Source organism: Cinclus cinclus, chromosome 4, assembly GCF_963662255.1.
Source record: "Cinclus cinclus chromosome 4, bCinCin1.1, whole genome shotgun sequence".
NCBI classification, from domain to species: Eukaryota; Metazoa; Chordata; class Aves; order Passeriformes; family Cinclidae; genus Cinclus; species Cinclus cinclus.
In genome coordinates, this window is record NC_085049.1 from 63,362,552 (window position 1) to 63,384,933 (window position 22,382).

The window sequence follows — 22,382 nt, forward strand, 5'->3', positions numbered from 1 at the left end:
GCTGCCAATAGCAACATGAATCTGACCTAAAGAAACACCAGAGTTTTGTGTTCTGTTTGGAGTTATGTTGTGCTTTACTCCCACCTTGGTAGCACCTAATTTCAGACATATGGAAACAGCAATTTCACTTGAAACATTGGTTTCAAATACACAGTCATCCAAAACCTACATCTCTGAAGGGTATTACTCATTACCCTGAAGGTACCACTTGTTTTCTTCAAAGCACAACTGCAAGTTCTGTGAGTGCCACTGGATTTCCTTTTTATCTTAGATTTTTTTCAGATTTTAAATTCAGATTTAGATTTTAGATTTTTTTTTTTTTCAAACTGTGATGTAGCAACTGTAACCCATGATCCAAACCACGCGTCACACTGTCTGTGTGCTGCTTTCTCACACTTCAGACATTTCAACACCACATGTGCACTTCTGGGCACAGCGTTAAGGGCTTGCAGGATTTTGCAGGACACTGGGGGTCTCTCTGCATGCTGCTGGCATCTCACTCACTGCTCTCTATCCCCTTGGATGATTAGTTTGTCTCAGGTGGGGCTGCGGGTGGTGGTGACTCACCCCAAATATCACTGGAGTTTGGCACAGACCTGTGGCTTGTTGGGCTGGTGGTTTCTGGTTTTACCCTCTGTAAAGACGAGGCAAGGCTGATCCACCTGCATTTCTGCTGATTGTTACAGTGCCTGCAAGCCTCGATTCAAGGCAGCAGAGTGCAGAACCCCACAGTACTCAGGGGCTTAGGGCTTCTTGCAATGCATCACCTGTCTTAATTTGGGTCAAAGGTGTATCCACTTCACATTTTATTAAAAAGAATGATCAGACTTTTTGCATTCTGCCCTCATCATGAGTCATTCCTTAGATGCCTACTTCAACTCTTATGACAAGAATCCTCCCTCATTAGAATTTGCCATGATGTTGATTTTGAGGAGATTTATGATGGCATAGAAAACAAGCTGCCAAGCCTCTAGGTTCATTTCAAGGACCCAGACCTCAGAAATGCTGAAATGTGCAAAGCATCTCTGGGAGATGCCTTTCATGCCTCTTTAGCAGTGTGGCTCTGGGCTTGTCTTTGCAGTGGTGGGACTGGGGTGCTGGTGAGCACTGGGAGAGTGACAGTTTTGGAAGGTGGCACTGTGCTGCAGTCACCTCAGCAGTGGGAACCAGACGTGTGTGGCACTTGGATGACCTATTGATGGGTAGGATCACCTCATCGGGGACTTGGCGGGTCCCTGCTCTTCTTTGCTACCTGTTCCTAATGCTGCAAGTCCACCCTATATGGTTATAATGTGGATGTGGCTCCAGCCTGAGGCACACAAGAGTTGGAGGATCAACAGCCCAGTTGGTGGGATTAGGAAAAGGAAAGGACAAATCTGGGCACAACTGCCAAGCCAAGAGGTTGAAGGCTGTACTGATATCAGGAACACTGCACTACAGTGCTCTGGGATTGATCTAAATTGTTTTCTTGGTGGAAGTAAGCCTGAGTTCACAGGTCAGCATGTGCCCAGAGACCTCGGGGGCTCTGCTGAGCACAGCCCTGTACCAGGGCAGCCTGGCTGCACTCTGACCTCATGTTAAGAAGAACCACTCTTTCAACAACCAGCAAAGTAGTCCGTGATTTCTCTGCAGGTATACAGAAGCCAAACAAACCAACTGAACCTCTCCTCAGTAGGGAACAGGAAAGGTGGGTGCCCACCTCCTGCCCTGGCATTCCAACATTGGTACAGCCAACCTGGGTTTCCAGCCAGCTTCAAGCATCTGCTTGTTTGAGGAGTTGGATTTGCAACATTGTAAGGGGACACATTAATGGAATTCACATTCACATGTCAGGGAATAATTTCAGATCAGCTGCATGCAGAGAGGTCATTGTAGACTTCCCCTATGGTTAATATAAAGAATAAATTGTTTCACAACAGCAGTTTGTTTAGCATAGCCAGAAACCTCCAAATGTTAGCCTTGTAGCAACAGTGTTTTAAGAGAAAGGCTATGGCCACGTTTTAGCCTGAATTATACAAGAATGCTACAAATGCTGAGTACTTTGGTTGTTTTTCAGGGTGTAACCCCTCAGCCACATTATTGCAAGGGAAATCAGAACTGGATTCACCAACCAAACATAATCTAACCATGATCTAAGTAAGCAAGGTGCAGAAATGAACTCTTTCAGCTTCATGCTCAGACAGGAGTACTAATTTTACTAGTATGCATAAAAGACTATCTTCCCTTCCATAGTTCTGATCTTATTAATATTTCCTTTTCAACACACTAATCTTAAAATTATCCTTGGCTAGGGATCACTGTTGAGGGTTCATCCACAAGGGGCCCTTTAGCAGATGTTAATTCTTTAACTGTGAGTGAGAGTGACTGTCCACTCTGCAATGCAATTATCTCATTCACTTTACATTCCCATCTGTGGTCAATTCAGATTAGCTCGCCTGAGTGTCCCCATTTAGACAAGTTCCAGGATAAAAGGGCTTACTGAAGCAGAGTCTCCTTGACAAGATTTTAGTAAATTAGTAACTTATTTTAGTGTTCATCTATTCAGAATACTGCTAATAAATCCTCTCCTTGGAGACCTCAGCTATTGTTGCTGTCTGCTATTTATAGAAGAGGCATATTTGCAGTTTGACTATATTCCAGCAACAAACTCTAACATGCTTTTAACTTTTGAAACATCACATTACCACTGTTTTGCTGTGGGATGCACGTCTTACTGAGCATTTTATTGATCTTGTGCCTTCCACAGCGGAAAAACCTTCATATGTTTTGCCTTTCTCTGTTACTGCATGCAGCCTGCCTCTCTTCCTTGAGGATTTGGACACCAGTCCTACTGGTTTTACCTGAAATTATCTGCTTAGAGCAGGAGTAAATTGTGTATTTCCACTCAGAAGTCTGACCATGACAGACAGTGAGTGGTTGTAACACTCGCTGCTGAAACAAATAGGAGTTAAAGATGGTCAGGAACTTTTATTTTTGAGTCCTGATTTTGGATTGTAGAAACTTCTGCCAGGTTGGGCGTTTTTTACCTTTTAGGCCTGAATAAGCTTGGTTTTCAAGCTTATCATTGTTGTCCTTAACTAAAGCTACATTTTAATTGTGCTGAGGTCCTTCAAGGATCTTGTGGGCAGCAGGAGATTTGAGTTCAGTCACTTGTGGGACTCCACAAAGAGCCTGAGCAAATACGAAAGAATAACCTCAAACCAGCCTGGGATGTCAATCCATTAGAGGGCTGCAAATGTATTTTTTAATTGTCCTGTGCCACTGACGTCTGCACAGAGAGAAAACAAAGGCCCAGACTGGTGAGAAGGAAAGAGGGATCCTGGCAGCATTCAGCAGTGCTCAGGACATGTGAGGACATACCTAGGGAAGTATGTTTTCATGCCCCATCTCTACACTTTTTAGGAAAAAGACCTCTTTAATAGTGTCTTCCTGATCATCCTATCTTTGGAAAAACACAAATTATTGGTCTGTGTTCAGAAATGCCACGTGCAAAGGAAAGTCTGTTCAGCTAGGAGAGGCTGGGGTGATGGCCAAATCCTGTCCAGTTCTTTGCATTATATCACTAAATCTAGCAAAACATGGGGACCTTTGTTTTATGAGGACAAGAACAATGATTTCTAGGGGAATAGTTAATGAGATGAAGTAAATAAGGCTAGGCTGGAGTCAATAAGATTATACAGGAGCCTAGAAATCCCAGGCTGTAGCAGCAGCAGCACAGCAGCAGCACACCATCTCACACCAGTCACTTTGCTGATGGCTGTGGTGAAGTACATCCCTTGGTTTGGTCCTCAAGCTGTCCTTCCTGCGGGGAAGCCCATCTTCCCTCCCCCTCATCTGTGGGGGATTTCCAAGCCAGTGAAAATTTTCAACAGTGGACAAGAGGGTATTTTCCCTTTAAATAAGGGGGCAGCAAAATCAGGCGAAATGGGAAAATTTTAACTTAATTTTCACCCTAGACTGGGAGGACAAGAGACAAGAGCCATTCTGGGCACATGTGGAGATGAACCTTTGGTCTCTGACAAATTTTACCATGAAAGATACTTTAGACTTCAGTCACAACAGGGCTGAGCAACACAACTGTTGTTTTCCAGGCACCAGCACCTGCCTTGTAAGTTTTCTCTATGTGGAGCACCAGGCATGATACTGCCAGATCTATGGGCCAGGTTGTGACAATTCCCCCCTGCTCCCACGGGCCATCCTAGAGCAGTGACATGTCACCTTATGAGGCCTCCTGGATGCTCAGCATCTCTGAAGGACGAGGGCATGTGAAGAGCAAGATGCTTCTCCAACCTGCCCCATGATCATCTGCATGATTTCTCCCATTACAACTAGCCCATAGGATTGTCTCCTTTTCTTCCTGGATTCCCCAGTGCTTTTGGCACTTGGGGGTTGGCCCTCTGCTTGGCCAGTTCTTGAAATGCAGCTGCCCCTGGGATGGAGCATAGCCAGTGTTTAACAGTGCATATCAGCAGTCCCCTGATTGGAACAGCAAGTTTCTAACAACTGCTTCTGGATCGACCTTCAGTTATGGCTAAAACAAATTATTCTTTGGAGGGAGCTTGACCAGTCTGTGAAAGGGGGGATATTGTAGGCTGCCAACAGCAGGAGGGAATGGGTCCCAGGGCTCCAGGAGACCCTTTCCAAGCTTCTTATGTAGGACGTGAAGAGCACTATACCCACATGAAACAAGAGGAGTTTGGGTAGGCAGAATTTAATTCTCTAAATTGGCATGTGGCCTTGTTAGCAGGACTATTGCTTCCCTTGAGAAAAGTGCCACGGGATTTTAACGGTGCCTCCGGAGCCTCTCTTCAGGCACTGCACCCCACTGCTTCATTTCACAGCTCATTTTTGGCATGAAGAGAAGGCTAGCTCACTTATTCAGCTCCCAGTTCTCTGGCTGGAAAGTAGGACTGCCATGTTTTCTCTTTAGGGTTCCTGGATACAACTGGTTACATGGGAAGCGTGTAACCTAGAGCAATGTATTGACCTGTCTCAGAAGTTTTGGATCAAAAGCTCATTTGAGATTAATTGCCATGCAACAGTGGGTGTTGGTGTGAGATACCCAGTCTAACAAAATTCAAAATCCTACACAAATGGTGAAGTTCTCAAATTCTCCATGGGTAACATTTTAGAGGAAGAAAAGAAGTTAATGTCCAGAACCCAGTTTACTAGATGCATATACTATGAGCCTTTTACCACTGGTCTCTCTGCAGTATCCCACATTCCAGTAACCAAAATCTATAGCTATGGGTTGAAAGAGGGGTGCTGTTTCTTGTGATCTTTTTGGCACTGTGTAGTTGCATATCATTCCAACAGGTGTTCTTTTTCCTAGAATTAAGTGTAGCTTATAGTAGCTGGGTAGTTTAAGCAGACAGTCATATAGACACAAAGCCTTTTCATTATAAACAAGAGCAGCTGAAAACTATTCATGGAATTGTGTTACTCTTAGGCTGAAAGAAATCCCCTTGATCCTTAGTACCGTGGCAGTTACTGAAACACTAACCTGCTGCCTTTCAGGCTTTTGCAGTGGTGTGTCGTGCTCAGAAGCTGTTAAAGAGGTTATTCTGCAGCTCTGGGGAGCGAGCCAGCTTTTCTTACAGCACTGCCAATGAAGAAGCAAGTCCAGTCCTTTGTCTGGCTCTTGGGAGGTAACTCCAGGTTTTTTTTGGTCTTCCATATGCACAAGAGGTACTTCTGGCAAGCCAAGGCTAAGAACATAAATCTTTTACAGGGATAGGGAAAGGAGGGGAATTGCTGGAGGGAAGGGTATTTAAATACCAACTTGGTTGCTGATGGGTCAAAGGGCTTCATATCATCGGCTGAGATGTGCTGGTTAATTTTCCTGACTGGGCTACTGCAGCCTTGGAAACTGGGATTCTAAAGATGAGAAAAAGGCAATAATTATTTTCCTTGATAGTTCATAGCCAATGGTATCACACATCTGGAGGGTTTTGTGAGCCAAGAAACTGAGTGTTTCTATCTGTTTGATGAGTGAAAGTATTGGTTAAGCAAAATGGAGCCATTGTGGAATACATTATCAATTTTAGGAGAAGCACTATTAACCGGAGATGAAGAAATCCAAGAGGTTTGAGCTGTAGTGAGATTTTTTTCTAAGAACATTACTTTTGTGATCATTGACTGCATGAAGACAGGAATGACCTAGCAGTGTTTCATTTTCATCTAATGAAATAGTGTAGTTGAATGTTGAAGAAAAGCTGAGAAGATGGCTCTCATCTGGCTGATTATTGCCAGAGATTTCAAGGATCCTGAAGAAATCCCAAGGGTCTTCCCTAGCTCTCCTTGTGCCCTTTTCCAGCCCCTCACTGGTCAGCTTCTGCATGTGAATTGGAGCTCCTCCTGTACAGCTTCTCACTTTTGAGAATGGCAGAAGAACGTTTTGAGTTTCCTGAAAGATAAAAGTTACCTTTGTATAAATTAATCTGTGAGGGCTGACTCTTTGAAATAGTTGGGTTTTCGTCCTGATGTCTTTTTAAGATTGCATAACCTTTGGATGGTGAGGCAAGGGATTATTTGCCTTGATTAATGTGCTGTATAAAATACTGCAGTAGGGCTGGAGGCATGGACTAAATGCTGTCTTATGTCAAATTGTATGAAGGAGCCTTGTTAAGGCTGCTGCAGTAGTGCCGTTCTCCAGCACCTCAAGGAGCTCAGGGCCTGCTGGTGGTGGTACACAGTGGCTTTCTGTCATGGTTACCTGGGGATGTTGATCGAGTGCCAAGCTCTGTGGCCTGCAAGATTCCAATGCTGACTATGATCTTAGTGTCTCCGATGGTCTCCTCCCTGCAGTGGCAAGGCAGGTTTTGCAATTTCCATTGCTGTTTCACCTCGTTCCAGGTGATGCTGAAGTGTGCACCACGGGGGAGGGTCAGACCTCTCCACAAGAAAAAAAGGCTCTTCTTTCCTGCAGTCCACTTGGTCTGACAGGCAGATAAACAAAGAAGTGTTTTAGAGGAGCTGGTGGGTAATACCTGCCCGGCTTAGACTGATGAGCTTTCCACACCATGTGATTTATTTGCAGCATCTGCCAAATACAGATCTGTCTTTTTTTAGCCTAGGGTCACTGCAATGAACTTAGCACAGAGTTGCACACTTGTTTCTCTCCGAAAATCTTATTGCTTGGTGTGGTAATATATGAAATTCTGTTTTGTCAGTAGAAGGTACCAGCATTGTGGCTCTATCAGCCTTCTTCACAGGGGTTAGTAGTCCAACAGGCTTGATTTTGTGAAGCAATGAGATTGTTTTCTTAAAACTTTCAGGTGCTCAACACCTTTAAGGTGTATCTCCAAAACGTGGTTGAAGTTAGACAGTGGTTTCAGAGGTTTTTGGAGATGAGCAGGGGCATGGATACACATGCAGTGCAATGGCACCCGGGCCCATTTCTGTAGGGAACTAACTATGCAAGCAAGATATTCCTCTGCGGACACAGATGTACCCTCCAGGAAGAGTCAAGGAGAGCCTGGCAGATTCTGACCGCACTGATGCAGAAAATCCCAGAAACCAAAATACTGACGAGGAGGGTAAATGCCAGCATAGAATTGCAGCCTCAGTACTGAGGAGAGGGAGACAAAAGAAGCCACCTGCAGAGTATGTGTCTCTCTCAGAAGGTGTATGAGGGCAGGGAGTCTGCTGGCTGTTGCCAGCACTAGGTCTGGTGTGCCCGAGCTGCTCCTGCTGAGGGAGCCCTGTTAACTCAGGCAGCTCCTGCATCTGAGGCTTCCCACTGCAAAGAAAAAAAAAAGATTCCCAAAGGTGTCGGGGCAAGTAGGACTGTCCCTGTTCCCCAAAGGTACCAAATCAGATTCATTGCTATAACCTGAGTCTTGCTGCATGGCACACCTTGAAAGCTTCAAAGCAAACCTTGAAAGTCAAGCTGTCCTCATATGAACAGTAAGACAGTCTCACCTCTGTCTTTCCTGCATGTGTTGTGATGTGAGAAGTTTAATTACTCTTTCCTGGGAAGGCACAGGGGGACAAGCACAGAACAGTCTTAGCTCCAAAGTTCCTCTGCAGCGCTGAAGGTGACTAAGCAGGGGCATGGGAAAGAGGTGTGAGAATGCTCTCTTTGAAGAGGGAGAACCTGACTGGCATTGCATTTCTGCAGCTAAATTTACATCCAGCTCCATCAATCAGGCTTTTGTGGTGATGATGAGCTTATTGCTCCCAGTACATTTTTTGGATGGAAGTTGAAAGCAGACACTGTGGCAGGTTGGCAGTTGGCACACCTATTGTATCATATTAATATTTTCAGTTGAACATTTCTACAAAGCAGTCTTATTGCTCCTACTGGGAGCTTTCCATAATGTTTACCAAGAGAATTGACTGCTTGTAACTTTTATGTCTATTGAGCAGGAAAGCTTAATTGCCACAATAAAATTTCCCTACTAAGCTTCTCTAAACAAGACCAGCCAAGGCTGAAAGCAGTTGCCACCTTTGGGTAGTGCCCACAGGAGAGTCCTGGGCTGTCAGACGGGCTGGGCTGGCTGTGGATGGAGGCACAGGGGGACAGGATGAAGGCAGGCAGTGGCAGGGGGATGGAGAGGCATACCCTGCAACAGGCATAGCATGGACCATCTCAGCTTGTGCCATCATTTGGAGTGACAGCCAAAGCCTGCAAGCACAAGCAGATGTGAGGCAATGCTGAGCACGAGCTGGGAATCCGAGGGCCAGGATGTCAGAGACAAGGGCTCGCTTTCACCTCAGCCCCAGCACCAGGCAAGTAGTGCCCAACCTCAGCTGCTTGTTGTGCTTGAGGGAAATTTTTCGGGAGGCAAAGGGCTGAGGTCCTGGACATGCTGGCAGAGCTCCACCACTGCATTTACTGCCTGCATTTTCAGAGCCTTGTCCAGGCACTAAATAAATCAGATCACTTCCAGTGATGTGGAGATTCCACAGGGCCTCATAATACAGGCCAATTAAGCACATTTATTTAGTGCCTGCATACCAAGAGTCACAGCAGACTCCTAATGCAAACCTTAACTTTTCTGTTAAACACTTACTTAGACATCATACACCCTTTTCTAAAGTGGCACACATTGCTTTTGCTGTCTATATGGATCAGACAACAAACTTTGCATTCTTTTTATTCATACTATGTTTTCATTTGTTCCTGTAAAATGTATTGAAAGGGATAAGTCTACTAACAAAAATCAAATAAACCAATACTGAATTTATCTAATGTCCGTGAGCTAATTATATGAATCACTAATATGGATATGTCATTACTGTAGAGTGCTTACAGATACATTTTCATGCATCCAGGTTGGACAACACAGGGTAGAGTTAATCAGTCTCCTTTGAAAAGAAACCATACATCACTTCATGCAATGTTATCTCCCTGGTTTTCATTTATAACCAAGTAAAAATGTGGTTATGTTTTTAATATTTATTGCTTTTATTTCTGCCATATTCCTGTTTGTTGTCTTGTTCCCATATGTACATGCTTCTTGAGTCTTCTATCCATTTGTTCTCTCTGTTTGTAATTCAGTGATGTCATTTCATGAACCATCTCCTGCTGCCTTCCTGGCTGAGGCCAGGCTCTGTGTTGGAGGTTGGAGCGTGGCACCTCTGGCCAGGTGCAGAGACCCAGGGAACAGGCACATGCACAGCAGCTGCAAGACCCTGTGCAAAGCCTCTGTAATTGTGCCTGCTTCTGAAGGTCTGTGAGGAAACTTTTTGTGGATCACCTACATCTCTTCAGTGTCACAGGCATTTGTATCCCAAAGGGCCCCACTCCATTGCTCAGGACACTTGCATCTTGACAAAGGTCCAGGCCCTTGCAGCTGCATTCAGTGGAGGTGGGCCCATGACTCATTGAGAAACCTTTGCTCCTGGCAAGTCTTTCAATGGTTTTGTTGACTTCCTCAAGCAACTTTGACTTCACAGCCTATTTTGTTGCTGTCAGAGTCATTCATTAGCATTTTCCTTCCCACTGTGGAGATATATATAAAGATGTCCTTTCATTGCCTCTCACACATAAACATGTTAGGATACTTCTTGCAAAGGGACTTTATGTATTTATATATCAAGGTCATTGTGGTGCAAGTGGTTACTTGAGTGCACCACGTCCATGGCTGCTGTTTTATTTATATACAGAGCTACATTACTGCATCCACAGAATGGTGAGGAGCTCAGGCTTCTTCTGCCACATTTCACAGAACTTGTGAAATAATCAACAGAACAAGAGTTGCTCATGACAACCCATAAGGAAATTGAAACCCCGAAGAAATTTATTAGAGGCTGTCTATGTAATGATGTGAACAAACTGCAGACAGCTGCAGTAGTCTGGCTGAAGAGCAGAGTATTTTTACTCCATAGCCTGTGCAAGGTACTGTGGGACAGCTTATCCACTCCTGCTCCCTGGCAGTGGAGTGGGCTCCCTCCTGCCACCAACATGCATCACACTAAGAGGATGAGGTGAACCCACCCCTCTTGAGGCATAGCAGTGACATTCCTTACTCAGAGACTGCAGACTACAGCTCCTATTTGGCTGTGTAGAGAGACCACCACCATGCCAAAAAGAATCCCTGTGCAACTTTTAAATCACTCCTCAATTGATGTTGCTTCATGCAAAGGTTGCTTTTACAGCACATGGGATCCAAGAGCATCATTCCACACGTCACAGAAGGAACATTACCCCAAGGATTAGATATTTTGTTTCTTAGCGGTTCTATTTGCCTCCTGGTTTGTGATATGCGTTGTTGCTAGATACCTAATTTTCAATGGAAGCAGAGATGAAGATTCAGCTCCTGGGATGGTATTTAAGAAGAATCCCAAATATCATAAGATTTTTTTGTGAGCTAGCAATGCTGGGAATGAAAACATCTTTCTGATAGGATATAATACGGATGTAAAGCACAGAAATGCTGGGATGCTTCAATGTATTACTCCTGACTTGTTTTACAAAATATAATATTTTAATTAGTGCATACATTTCAGAGTTGCTGAAGTAAGGATCCCACACTTTGCTATCGTGGGGCTGACTACTACATAAGTCACATTGTCTGCCCAACATTGTGATGCTGGGTTTTGGTGTTTTGTTGGAAGACTTCATACACAGAGACAGACTTGAGTGGGAAAGACAGAAGTCTGGTCACCCTGGGGTGCTTACTAGTGAGGCTTGCTGCCCACAGAGTGGCTGGGGACCCACTGCCCAGCAGAGTGCTAGCTGGACAGTGGCACCAGGGAGACAATGGGCTTGTAAAGCCAAATCGTCAAATGCACACACTTTTTCACAAAGTGTTCTTTTCCAATTTTTCCTGCACCCTTTCCCTACACTGCTAAAACTAAACAATATGGTGGTTGAGGAGACTCCTGACTGCAGTAGCTGGGAGTTAGCAGCAGAACCAGAGGCGTAAAAACCCAGTCAGGTCTGCTGTGCAAACCATGGTTCCTTAGTAAAGAGGATGCTGAAGCCCTGTGCCCGTCCTGTTGGTGGGGCAATTGCATGGAAAAGTCCAAGAAGAGGTAAAAGCAGGAAATCTGGCACTGCCTGTGTGTGTAGGTATGTGTGGCTGGGCTGCTGGAAAGCACAGGGGTGCAAACCCATGACCGCTGTGTAAGACCAGTGTGGCCCCAGTGATGTGCAGACTCTGAGACCAGCTGGGATAAATTAGTGAAGTTAACGACTAAACAGGGAAATCTTGCTGGGAAACACATCCTTATCCTTATTATGCAGTGTCTGAGGGGTTGTAGAATCCCAGCTGAATCTGCTGCATCAGAGCAGAAAATTACTATTTTCATGATGCCCTACATATTATAATGACCAGTTAGTATTTTGTTAAAGCAGGGCTGCCGGGGTCTTGGATGGGGATGTTTACTGTCCTGGCAGCACTGACACCAGGCTCACTCTGTTACACAGCTGCAGGGCAGAGTGTAGCTCTCCAGGCCAGGGCTGCTGGGCACAGCCACAGCAATACAGGACAGCCAGGGCAGAGCAGCTGAGAGCCTACAGCCCCTGGGAATTACAGACAGAGCTCATGTTTAGCATCACTGTTTTCATGTAGCCATAAAAAGAAATGTTTGTAGCATTTTAGGTCTGAGCAGGAATACTGGCTCCATTGAAATCAGCAGCATAACTCCCCCTGAATTCCACACAGACAAGATTTAACTCTGTCAGTGCAGAGGCACTTGGGGTTATGGGGTTATTGATTTCCTCGCTGTGATTGTCTTTACTAGAACCACAAACATCAGTCACATGCATTAAACAGGGATAGATAAACAAAGAAAGCTGAAAACATGAGAGGAAAGTATGCAGCTTCATCTAGCATAAATTGTTCCCATTTATATAGTTTCTGCCCTGCTCTCATCTGAGTTAGGACAAAGAATTCTCTGAGATGCGTAAATTCTCAGGATTTATGTAGTATCAAGAAACCCAAAATGCTAGTTTTTACTGAGAATTCTTAACCCAGCATTTTCTATCAGCTCCACTAATAAGAAATCAATGTATCCAGTTTGAATTTTTCCCAAGGAATTTTCTTTCCATATCTGAAAGCATCTTGGGTTCACAAAACCATTAGCAAGTAAATGTGATCAGAATGGCATTGATCTAAATTTGGGTAAATAACAAGCCTTGGGTAGAGGTGCAGGACTTGATAACTGGGGTTCACTTGGATTTCTGTTGGTATCTGGTTTATATTTTTATTTTAGGAAAGAAGAAAAAACTCTGTATACCCCTGAAAGGGGCAGGGAAGTCCTCGTTTGAAGTGTGTTACTGTTTATTAATACCCCTCATTGGACTCAACACTTCTGCACAAGGAGCATGCTCACCAGCCCTGTCCTCTGACCACCTCTCCCAGTTAAACTTCTCCCTTACTGGTGTCTTTCTGGCAGAAGATGCTCAAACACCTTTGGGAGGGTGTGTTTGCAGGAGGGCAGTGCAGAACTGCAGTCACGACGTGTTTGCCAGCATGGAATGCCCAGCTCCAGCACAGCTGAGCCCCGCTGCCACCAGCACACTTGGCAGGCTGGCAGGGCACGCAAAAGCACGCTGCTGCCATTCAGCTCCAAAAAAAAGGGCTAAATTTCCTTCCAGGCCGACACAAAGCTCCCTCTGGCTGGATTCTGGCAGCTCTGGAGGAAAGCCAGGTCCCAGCCAGGAGCAGTGCCAGCGGTGGTGGGGCTGATGGAGGCAGCAGCTGGTAGGCAAAGCCTGTGGGCAGGCCAGCTGGCAGCAGTGTGGTCATAATTTCCAGGATCTGTGGATCCTGGTCAAACAAAAGGGAAGCCTTCATCAGCTGAAGCATATCAGCCGCTTTCTTTGGAAGGAGTGGATTTATGGGTAGGAGGCTGTGATCCTTGACATCGACAGCAGCAGTAAGCTGGTGCCCTGCCTCTCATTGGGCAGGAAAAAATGGTCACCTCCTTGCTGCCTGCAAGAGCCTGTCTGGCATTTTGGGTGGCATGGGTGGTTTCAGTAGGGCAGCACTGTCATTTGAGGAGATTTTAAGTCACTGCTGGGAGTAGTGCATTGAGTCATTAGGCTGCATCGCACCCTCAAGCACTCAAGTGATTTGATCAAATGTTGTTTGTAATTACTGTAGTTCATCCAGCCATAGGTGACTGGCCAGTGAAAAACTACTATTCAGAAAGTGTCACTCTAAGTTGAATGTACCAGTAACTAATACCTGTCATAGACGTGCTGTTTTATGTCAATGGTAGTCATATAAAGTATATACAGTTTCTGATTTCTCATTGTAGGCAGCTAGACTAAAAATTTTAAAATAAGCCTTTTCAAGAAAATTGGCTATTTTTATCTAGTGCTCTCAAAATTCAGCTTGAGCCAATATTTACCTATTCAGTCAGACTGAAGTTAAAATAAAGAACGAATGATAAGTATTTGTTTAAACTTTGGATGCCCCCTCTTTCCTTTCTTTCTTATCTCAGTTTTCTTGATTATCAGCTTGCTGTCACTAATTGCCACACCTAATCACTTTTACATTAGGAAATAGCCTGGGACTGATAGGAGCCAAATATTTGGAAACATGAGTGATATTTGTTAAAAAATATACCCATTCTGGGAGAGGGAATGTTAATGAAGAGTCCCCCACATGTGCATCACCCGGCAGGCGGCTGGTCTCTGTTCTGGGCCACACCACATAGCAGGGGCACCCACCTTTGATTTGAGTTAATGGCAAAATGTCACTTGACACCCATAAGCTCCTTACTTCTTGTGGAGAGGAATGTAAGGGATCATGGGGAGGTGCGCACCGTGCACACCGATTTGGAGGTGGATTTGCTGTTCCCACCCCTTGTAGAGGGGGAAGAGCATAACGAGAACCTGGTGCATGCTCCCAGAGGATGCTGTCATTGCCATTCCACCCCATGGCCCACCCTGGGGCTGGCTGACATCCTCCTTTCTGCTTCACCCGCTGTTTTTCTCTGCCCAGGTGATCTTCCGAGCCCTGTCGCCGCCGTACGCCGCGGAGGACCCGTACAGCGCGGAGGCCCAGGCACAGCTGAAGATCACCAACCTGCGGGTGCGGCTGCTGGAGCGGCAGGGCTGTCCCTGCCTCCCGGCCAGCCCGGCCCCGCAGCCCCCGCCATCCCTGCACTACGCCATCTACGACTTCATCGTGAAGGGCAGCTGCTTCTGCAATGGCCACGCTGACCACTGCATCCCTGTCGCCGGATTCAAGCCCGTCAAGGCGGCTGGTGTTTTCCATGTGGTATGTACTTCCACCCAACAAGGTCTGCACTGCAGGAAAGCAGAATTTTAAAAATACTAAGGAATGGTACAGAGTATGGTAGGTCCAAGTATGCGGTGTTTGATGTATGATGCCCTGGATTCCAAGCACAGTGAGCAGAAATGGTCTTTACAAAGGAGGTGGTCTCCATGTGGGGGTGCAGTGCTGAACTTCCTCTGTGTCTTGGTGTGGGACTCTCATGCTTCAATGGTGCTCCACAGTATTTTATTTATTTCAGGTAAATCTTTAAAAATAAATTGATGACACCCATCTTTCACCAAATGCTAACTTGCAATAATACAGCATCTAAAGGATAAAACAATGCAGGGCATTTTGGTAAAAAAGAAGGAGGAGAACTCTGAAGATACGAGGTGTCATGTGACTACCGTTATTTCTGGAGGATCCAAGGATATTGGGTTGGGTCTTGAGCCAAGGGGATAGAAATGGGTTTTGACTCTCACTCATGGGCTTTCTATTGCACTTTGCAATACCTTTCTCTGGATAAAATCCCTGTGCTCTGGTTTCAAGGGGATTCCCATCACAAGAGGTCTGAGCTCAAATTCCGAAGGACCCACCAAGACTAAAATTCCAGGGAAGAAAGAGCCGCTAACCCATAGGGCAGGTGATAGGCACAGCAGTGGCAAATACACTGGATGCCTGTGGAATGTCATGCCTGCACCCAGCCAGTCCAGTGACACTTGCTGTCCCCAGCACATCTTATCCTTTATGCTCATCTAGGCTGGCTCTGAAAGCTCTGGCTTTGCTGGTGGGGGAGCAGTAGGGAAGGACAGAGCAGCCAAACATACTGTGCTGAATAATGCTAGAAAGAGAAAGATCATAAAAAAAAAAGAAGGCAGTTAATCAAGGTAAAGAGTCCAGCTCTTTGGGGAGCTCTCATTTCACTTAAATTACAGTCTCAGACATGAAGTGGACAGGATGTTTCCCTTCTAATAGAGATAGTCTTGCAACATCTTGAAAATATACCAGTTTGAAAGCATGCAACGCTATGATTGATAAGACTGTTTCAAGTAGCACTGCTCTGCTTTCCACAGATATCCCCTGAGTGAAAGTCTTTGAAAGGACCTGTTTGCTCAGGATTATTTTGTTGGGATACAATTGCATGGGAGCGTGCCCTGGAGCACCACTGAGAGTTGTAACAGAGACTGCAGCCAAAAAAGCTTCCAGTACGGCTACAGCCTATGTCAACCATAGTGTGCAGGTAACAGGCAGTGCTGTGGGGAGGTAGCAAGTGCCAAAATCACACTGAAAACAGAGCAAGAAATAGCAACAAACCCCTGCGCTGGCCCCGAGGGGGAAATTCAACTCCGGTTATAAATGTTTACGTGGCAGGAGTCCCAGAGATGACGTTTTCACAGTGAGGCTGACTCATTTTGCTGCGTCGCACTGTGTTTGTTTTACTTACACCTCATCCTGGATGTCCCGGGAGGGATGTACCAGTGTAGGGGTGACAGAGCCCCATGGTTTTCAGGGAGGGTCAAGGCGTGGTAAGAGCTTTCCTCTCTCAATGTCACTTTTTCCATCATAGAGCTGGGGCAATTTTGGCTGAGCCTAGTCCGTGCCAGGGTCCTGTGGCATGAAGCTACAGCTATTTGGGGACTGCAGTGGCACCTGCCTCATGCAACCCAGCCTGGGGTTTGCCAGTGCATTTCATCAAGATTGGAAGAGAGAATTATTTCCAAGGTGACAGGAAGAATTCATCACACATGTGGATGAACAGAAAAGGAATGAAAGACTGTGATGTCTGTGGCCATTTAGGTGGTAGAAGTCAGAAAACTTCTGAAAAGAGAGTCAGATTTCAGAGAGGGAGCATTTTTATACATTTCAGCTGAAAAATTCGCAGAAAATATAATTCTGAAGAATTATGACCAGTCATTCAAGAGGGAGATGGAGACTTCAGTATAGTCTCTATGTAACTCTGTCTACCAAGGGTTTTGTCAGAACCATCAGTGTAAAACTGAGGACAACAAAAGCAGGGAAGCACAGTATCATTTCACAATACATTATACAGTCTGGCTCTATTTTTATGCTTGTTCAGACAAGAGCACTCCTGAAGAGTATGCTCTAAGTTAGAGTGTTAACATCAAAACTTAAGCATGTTTAAGATCATTTAATAAAAAAGCCAAACAACTTTTCCAAAACATCTATGTGCAAGTTTTCTTAACAATCCCACCCCCCCCACCCCCCACCCTCCCCCCCCCCCCCCCACTTGTCCTCAGCCTACAGGCAAAAACCTAACTGCAGCCCTAGTTTCAGTCCCTGCTTGGCCAGCAGAAGACCCAGATGTGATATATTTATTTTTCCCTTGGGCTGCTCTGAGCAGTAAGCCAGGCTATCCCAGCAGCACTGGGCATAGCGGCCAGGTCTCAGCCAGATCTCACAAAATGACCAGAAGCACTTCAGCCACCTCACCCAGAGACAATCTGAAAAAAGAGTGTGGGCACGTGAGAATTCTGGGGGCTGCAGTTCTGGCAGGTTTGATGCAGGATCCTGACCCAAGGGGCCCAGATGGTCAGCCTGGGACATGGGTTCTGCTTGCTACCACAGGATTCCTCCCACTGGATGTATTTTTTTTCTTGAAATATTGGCAATTGTGTGTTGAGAAGGTGACAGTTTTGAAGGTAAATATTGTGAGTGGCTGAAGTGAGGCTATGAGTCCACTTGGCCATGAGATAATACTTACCTGGCACATCCTCAGGGTGTGGGGTTGGGATGAAAAGATGGTGGCTTTGTGAACAAAGAGGGGCTCCTTCTGCCCTGGCAGAAGCAGCTCTAGCTTAATTTTCTGGGGTGGAGAAACCTCTGTTTGCAATCTGTCTGGGTAAAGTCAAAGCAAAATTCAACTTCACAGAGTCTGATAAGAGATTTGTTTCTGTGTCCTCATCACCATCTAGCTGCAAAACACTCCGTGATGCTCCTCTCCTCCTGGAAATTCCCCCACCTACCCCTTCTCCTAAAAGAGAATTGTGTTTGTGTAGGAAAACTCTTGTTTTGTTTGAATGTCAGAAATGCCATGTCTGCCTTTAGGTGAATTCTGAATACACAGGTGGAATTTCTGCTCTAGCAGAAGGTATATTTCCATGAGCTCCCCAGGAAGACTACAGAGAAGACCTGGCTGCCTTCCTAGGATGGCAAGGGTTGCTCCTCATGGGAGCAGTATGATCCTGACTGTCCCTTATTGTACATTTGTGTGCAACAGATGACTGCCAAGTTGATACAGGCACACTTTCTCTCTTTCCTTCTTCTCCCAAATTTATTCAAAGGGTCACTACCTGAATCTCATCAGCAACAGCCCAATGCACACACAGGAAAAGATATGCATGGACAAACAGACCTCCTACTACACCATGCTAAGCAGTTGATCACTTTGTGACTGCATTACACGGCAAACCACAAATATGAGCAAACAAATGAATTCACATGTATAGGAGATCCCTCCTGATCTTCAGTAGCCATGAGAAAACTGGTTTTTCCTCTGATCTATGGCACAGGAGCTTCTCACCCTTTGTCAGGGTCTGCACATGGAGCCATTGCACATGGAGCCTCTGCACTGGAGCCATTGCACTGCTTTCTTGGCCTCTTACCAACTAAAGCATCCCTGTTAGCCTGCTTGCAGCTATGGCAAGTGGCATGCAAGAGAAGAGGCAAGTGCTGTGCAAGCCTGCAGATAAGTAGGATCTTGCAATTTAGGACTCCAAAGTGGGGAAAGCAAACCTGGAGATACCTCACCTGAGCTGTGCAGCTCTGTCTCAAGGTGATAGCTGGAGTTCATCCATCTCAGAGACTCTTTGGCCCTCCCTGAATGTGGATTCCTGCAGGTTAGCCAGCTGAGGTCTCCAAGCTTCTTCCATAATTATGAAGGTTAGGATCCTGGGTGGACTAAGATACTCTGCTAAAGCACTTCTGTGTAGATAGGCAGGGTGAATATTGCCCCCCTGCTTCCCATGTGGCTGTTATAAATTGTTATCATGCTACTGACATCAAAAGATGTTCAAGGTCTTCCAGAGCAATGCTGACAGAAGCCTATTGTACAAGGAATTAAAAAAAACCCTCACCACACAGCCCCCACACCCTGGACAACAAGCTTTGTATTCTTTCACAAGAACAAGATAGGATATGAGAATTTTCTCATGCATAAATTTGGTTGTCTGGTGCTTTGGGAAAAGAATACCTCCCCATGTGCTGACAGCCCCTAGTAGGCATTGGTTCTAAAACTGGCACAGCAGTTCGAGCACAACACCGTTTAAATGCTGTGGTTAGAGACTCAGTGTAAATGCTGCCATTTTCCCTTAGGCTAGTATCATGCCCATTTTCCCTGAAAGTTAAAAAAAAAAAAAAAAAAGGAAGAAAGAAAAAGGAAAAAAAAGAAAATAAAGAGCAAGAGAGAGAGAAAAAAATACAGTTTTAGAAGTTCCAAAAAGGAAATTCTATTAAAAGTAGTTGCCCCTCCCAGCTATTTAGACTGTTTATGCTATCAGGTCTTTGGGACATTGATTTTCTTTTAGTGTGCATTTGTGTTGGACTCCATATAGTGGGTGAGTTCTTACAATATAAATCAATTCATAACAGGTGACTGAAAGCATTTTTCCCCCAGTGCAGCAGTATTTGTCAACATGATAAATACGGGGAAAAGGATTTTATGGGATTCAACTAAAGAAAAAGACCTATGTATTTGCAATCTGAAAGGAAGCACTGGAAGGTTATAATTTGGCAACAAAAGGCTCTGGAAGGAAGCATGCCCTAGCAACTGTCTTTGTAAAGAGAAATCAGTCGCTCGTTTATCTTACAGAAGGCAACTTTTGTAACAGTGTTTGCATTGTGCCCTCTAATGACTGACATTGCGACGGGGCTGTCAAGCTAAGAAGGGGAGCAGTGTGAAAGTGAACTGGGATATAAAGACCCCATGACAAAATGAAAAATGCTATAAGAGGGCCTTGCTGCTTAAATGAGTCAGGAGCGTGTGAATGGTTCAAGGAGTGAGACATACTGGGAAATGTGTTTGTGTACTTAGTGATGCTCCATAATGACCCTTGTGGGTACGCCTTACAGTTAACTGTAAGCTGAGGTGAAGGAAAAGGGAAGAAAATAGGTTCTCTTTCCCCTGTCAATGCACAGGGATCACATTCTGCCTTCAGAAAGGTGCTGAGATGCTGGAGAAATCCTGAAAGCCAGGTACATCATTTCCCCAGCCTACCTTGTGTCCCAGCAGAGCTACTGGGCTGCTTTCTCAGCCCGTCTCCCAGCTGCTCCATGACATGGCAGGGTATTTGCATGGGAGACCAGTCTTGCAAGTGGCCCTCCTACAGCTCTTACAGACATTAATTTTGCCCCGTGTAGACAGTCTGTTGGCTGTTTTTCACCTGCTGCCACTTCTTGTATTATCCCTTCTTGTCCTATCTTTCTTGTATTTCTAACTTCATAGTATTTCTTTATAACCAAAAAAAAAAAGGCATGTCTACCTATGGGCTGCAAGAAAGGGATTGCTAGTATCCACTTTTTTTTGTTGTTTCCAATGCATAAAAATGTTTCCTATCATGCTGGAATTATGTAAAAGAAGGAAGATATTTTCTTCAGTTGGATAAAGCTAGGTTGGAGAGATATTTTAAAGCAGAGCTGTTTTGGGTGATAGTCATTGTAATGCTATTCTAAGAGAACAAATACATCAGCCTGAGGCAAGGTTTTTGAATCATTTAGGTCTGACTTTTCCTTAAACTTCTGTGAGAAAGGAATATGGAAAAGAAGGTACTAACTAAATGGTTGTGCTGAGAAGCAAGCTGTTAAAGACTCTGATTTAGGTGTTCACCCGAACATGAATCCCACTGAGATCACAAGTTCCCAGCCCTGCAGCAAGCAGGGGCACACAGGTTTGCAAAGTGTGCATTGCAGGCTGGGCTTCTGAACAGCCATGCTGGGCCCTGCCCCGGTGAGCAGAGGGCATGTGGGATCCACAGTGGGATCTGCACTTGGGAGGGAGCAGCTGATGGAGGCTGGCTGTGATAAACCCTGAGGAAAGGAAACTGCAAAGCAGTTTGATAAGATGAGAATCCCTTGTGGTAAGAATGGGGAACATGTTCCTCCTGGCCCAGGTGGACAGCACCCATTGAGTCAGGCAGAAGCCCAAGCCTACAGACCTTTGTGCTGATCCTGTGCTTGCCTTTACACAGATGTCAGAATTCTGCTATTCTGTTATTTTTCAAGCTTTTCAGCCAGACCATTTGTTTCCTTTCACCCAGATGCATGGCACCTTTACAAGCAATCAATACCAGGAGTGTCATGCCATGCTCTGCCTCTGTCTAGATAAACACCAGCTGGCTTGATTTGCACCATGTCCAACTTGGCTCTTTTGCAGCTCTCCTTGCCACAGCAAGAGAGACCACAAGCCTTCCATTGCTGCAACAGTTTTTTAATTATATACAAGCTCTTCCCTTAGAGTTCACATATAGATTAGTATTAATATATTGGTGCACAGCTATTCAATGGTTTACTTACTAGCTTTGCATGCCAAATTAATGGTGGCACAGCAGATTCTTGGGTAACCCGTCCTATTCTGTTTTATTTTCACTCACCTTCCTTTATTCCAGCAGTGAGGCATGCTCTATTATACAGTACTTGGTCTTTCAGGAAATCCAAGCTCTTGCTCTTTGGAACCATGAATGCTCCTTGGTGGGGCCTTTTGCCTTGCTCTCTGCTGGTGTCTTGGGATGCTTAATCCTTCGAGGGTTTCTGAGCTTCTGCTGAGTTTCAGATGAGTTTTTGGATTATTAATGCTGAGCAGCCTCTGGATGATTGATTGAGTCCCCACTGATTCTTTGTGTGGCTTTGGCAAGGAGCAAACTGAATTTGGAGGGTGAGGCTACAGGCTGTGGGCACAGAAAGGGGGAGCACACATCCCCAGAGGAATCCCAAGTGTCCCCATGTCTGAGACAATTTCTGTTTGCAATTCTTCCCTCACATCCTTCTCACTTTGGCATCATGATTGCAAAAGCACCAAAGAACCCCCTGGTTTTGACTATGGCACCCTCTTACTCCTTCTGGTCACCTTCCCTTCCTGATCATGTATGCCCTGGGTCTGGTGGGTTCCTCTTCCCTTACAGCTGGGACAGTCCTGTGAGGAAGGATTTCTGGAGGATGTCTCTAGCCACAGATGTGGTTCAGTTTAGTACAACATGTCTAGCCCTAACCACTCAATTGCCAAAGGGCTTGCAAGAAACTCCTACCAAAAGTGGCATCAAAGAGTTAGGTCACCATTAAAAACTGCCTGAAGATGACCAGTACAGGTTTAGTCATCTTCTGTTTCCATGACGGTATGTTTGCTTTTAAACATGTGTGAAGGGATTCTGTAACACTGATTTGTGTGTGAACCTTGCCTAAAAAAATATGACAAATTTATTGATGAGTGCTAATTTAGGAAAGGGAGGTAGCCGAGAGTTTGAAGAACATTTTGTTGGTGGCAGCAAAAATGAAAAAATGAAAACACAAGACACACCTTGAGAATTAAATATACCCTCTGCAATTTTTTTTTGTTTCTTTTCTATATTTAGTTCTCATTCTTTTCAAACATTAGCACACATTTAAGCTTATATCAGTACAGTAAGTCAGACAGACCAAGTAGTTTCTGCAGTGAGACCAGCTAATATCTGTGGTGATGCCAGATAACACAGA

At 45.1% G+C, this 22,382-nt stretch overlaps 1 protein-coding gene across 1 annotated transcript in view; it reads left to right on the top strand.

Annotated features, from left to right (window-relative positions):
• NTN4 (netrin 4) overlaps positions 1–22,382 on the top strand; it is a 47,023-nt gene that overhangs the window by 5,967 nt on the left and 18,674 nt on the right. Inside the window, exon 3 of the mRNA XM_062492367.1 lies at positions 14,406–14,684. Within this exon, the coding sequence (XP_062348351.1) occupies positions 14,406–14,684 (279 nt within the window). The remainder of the gene's footprint in view (positions 1–14,405; positions 14,685–22,382) is intronic.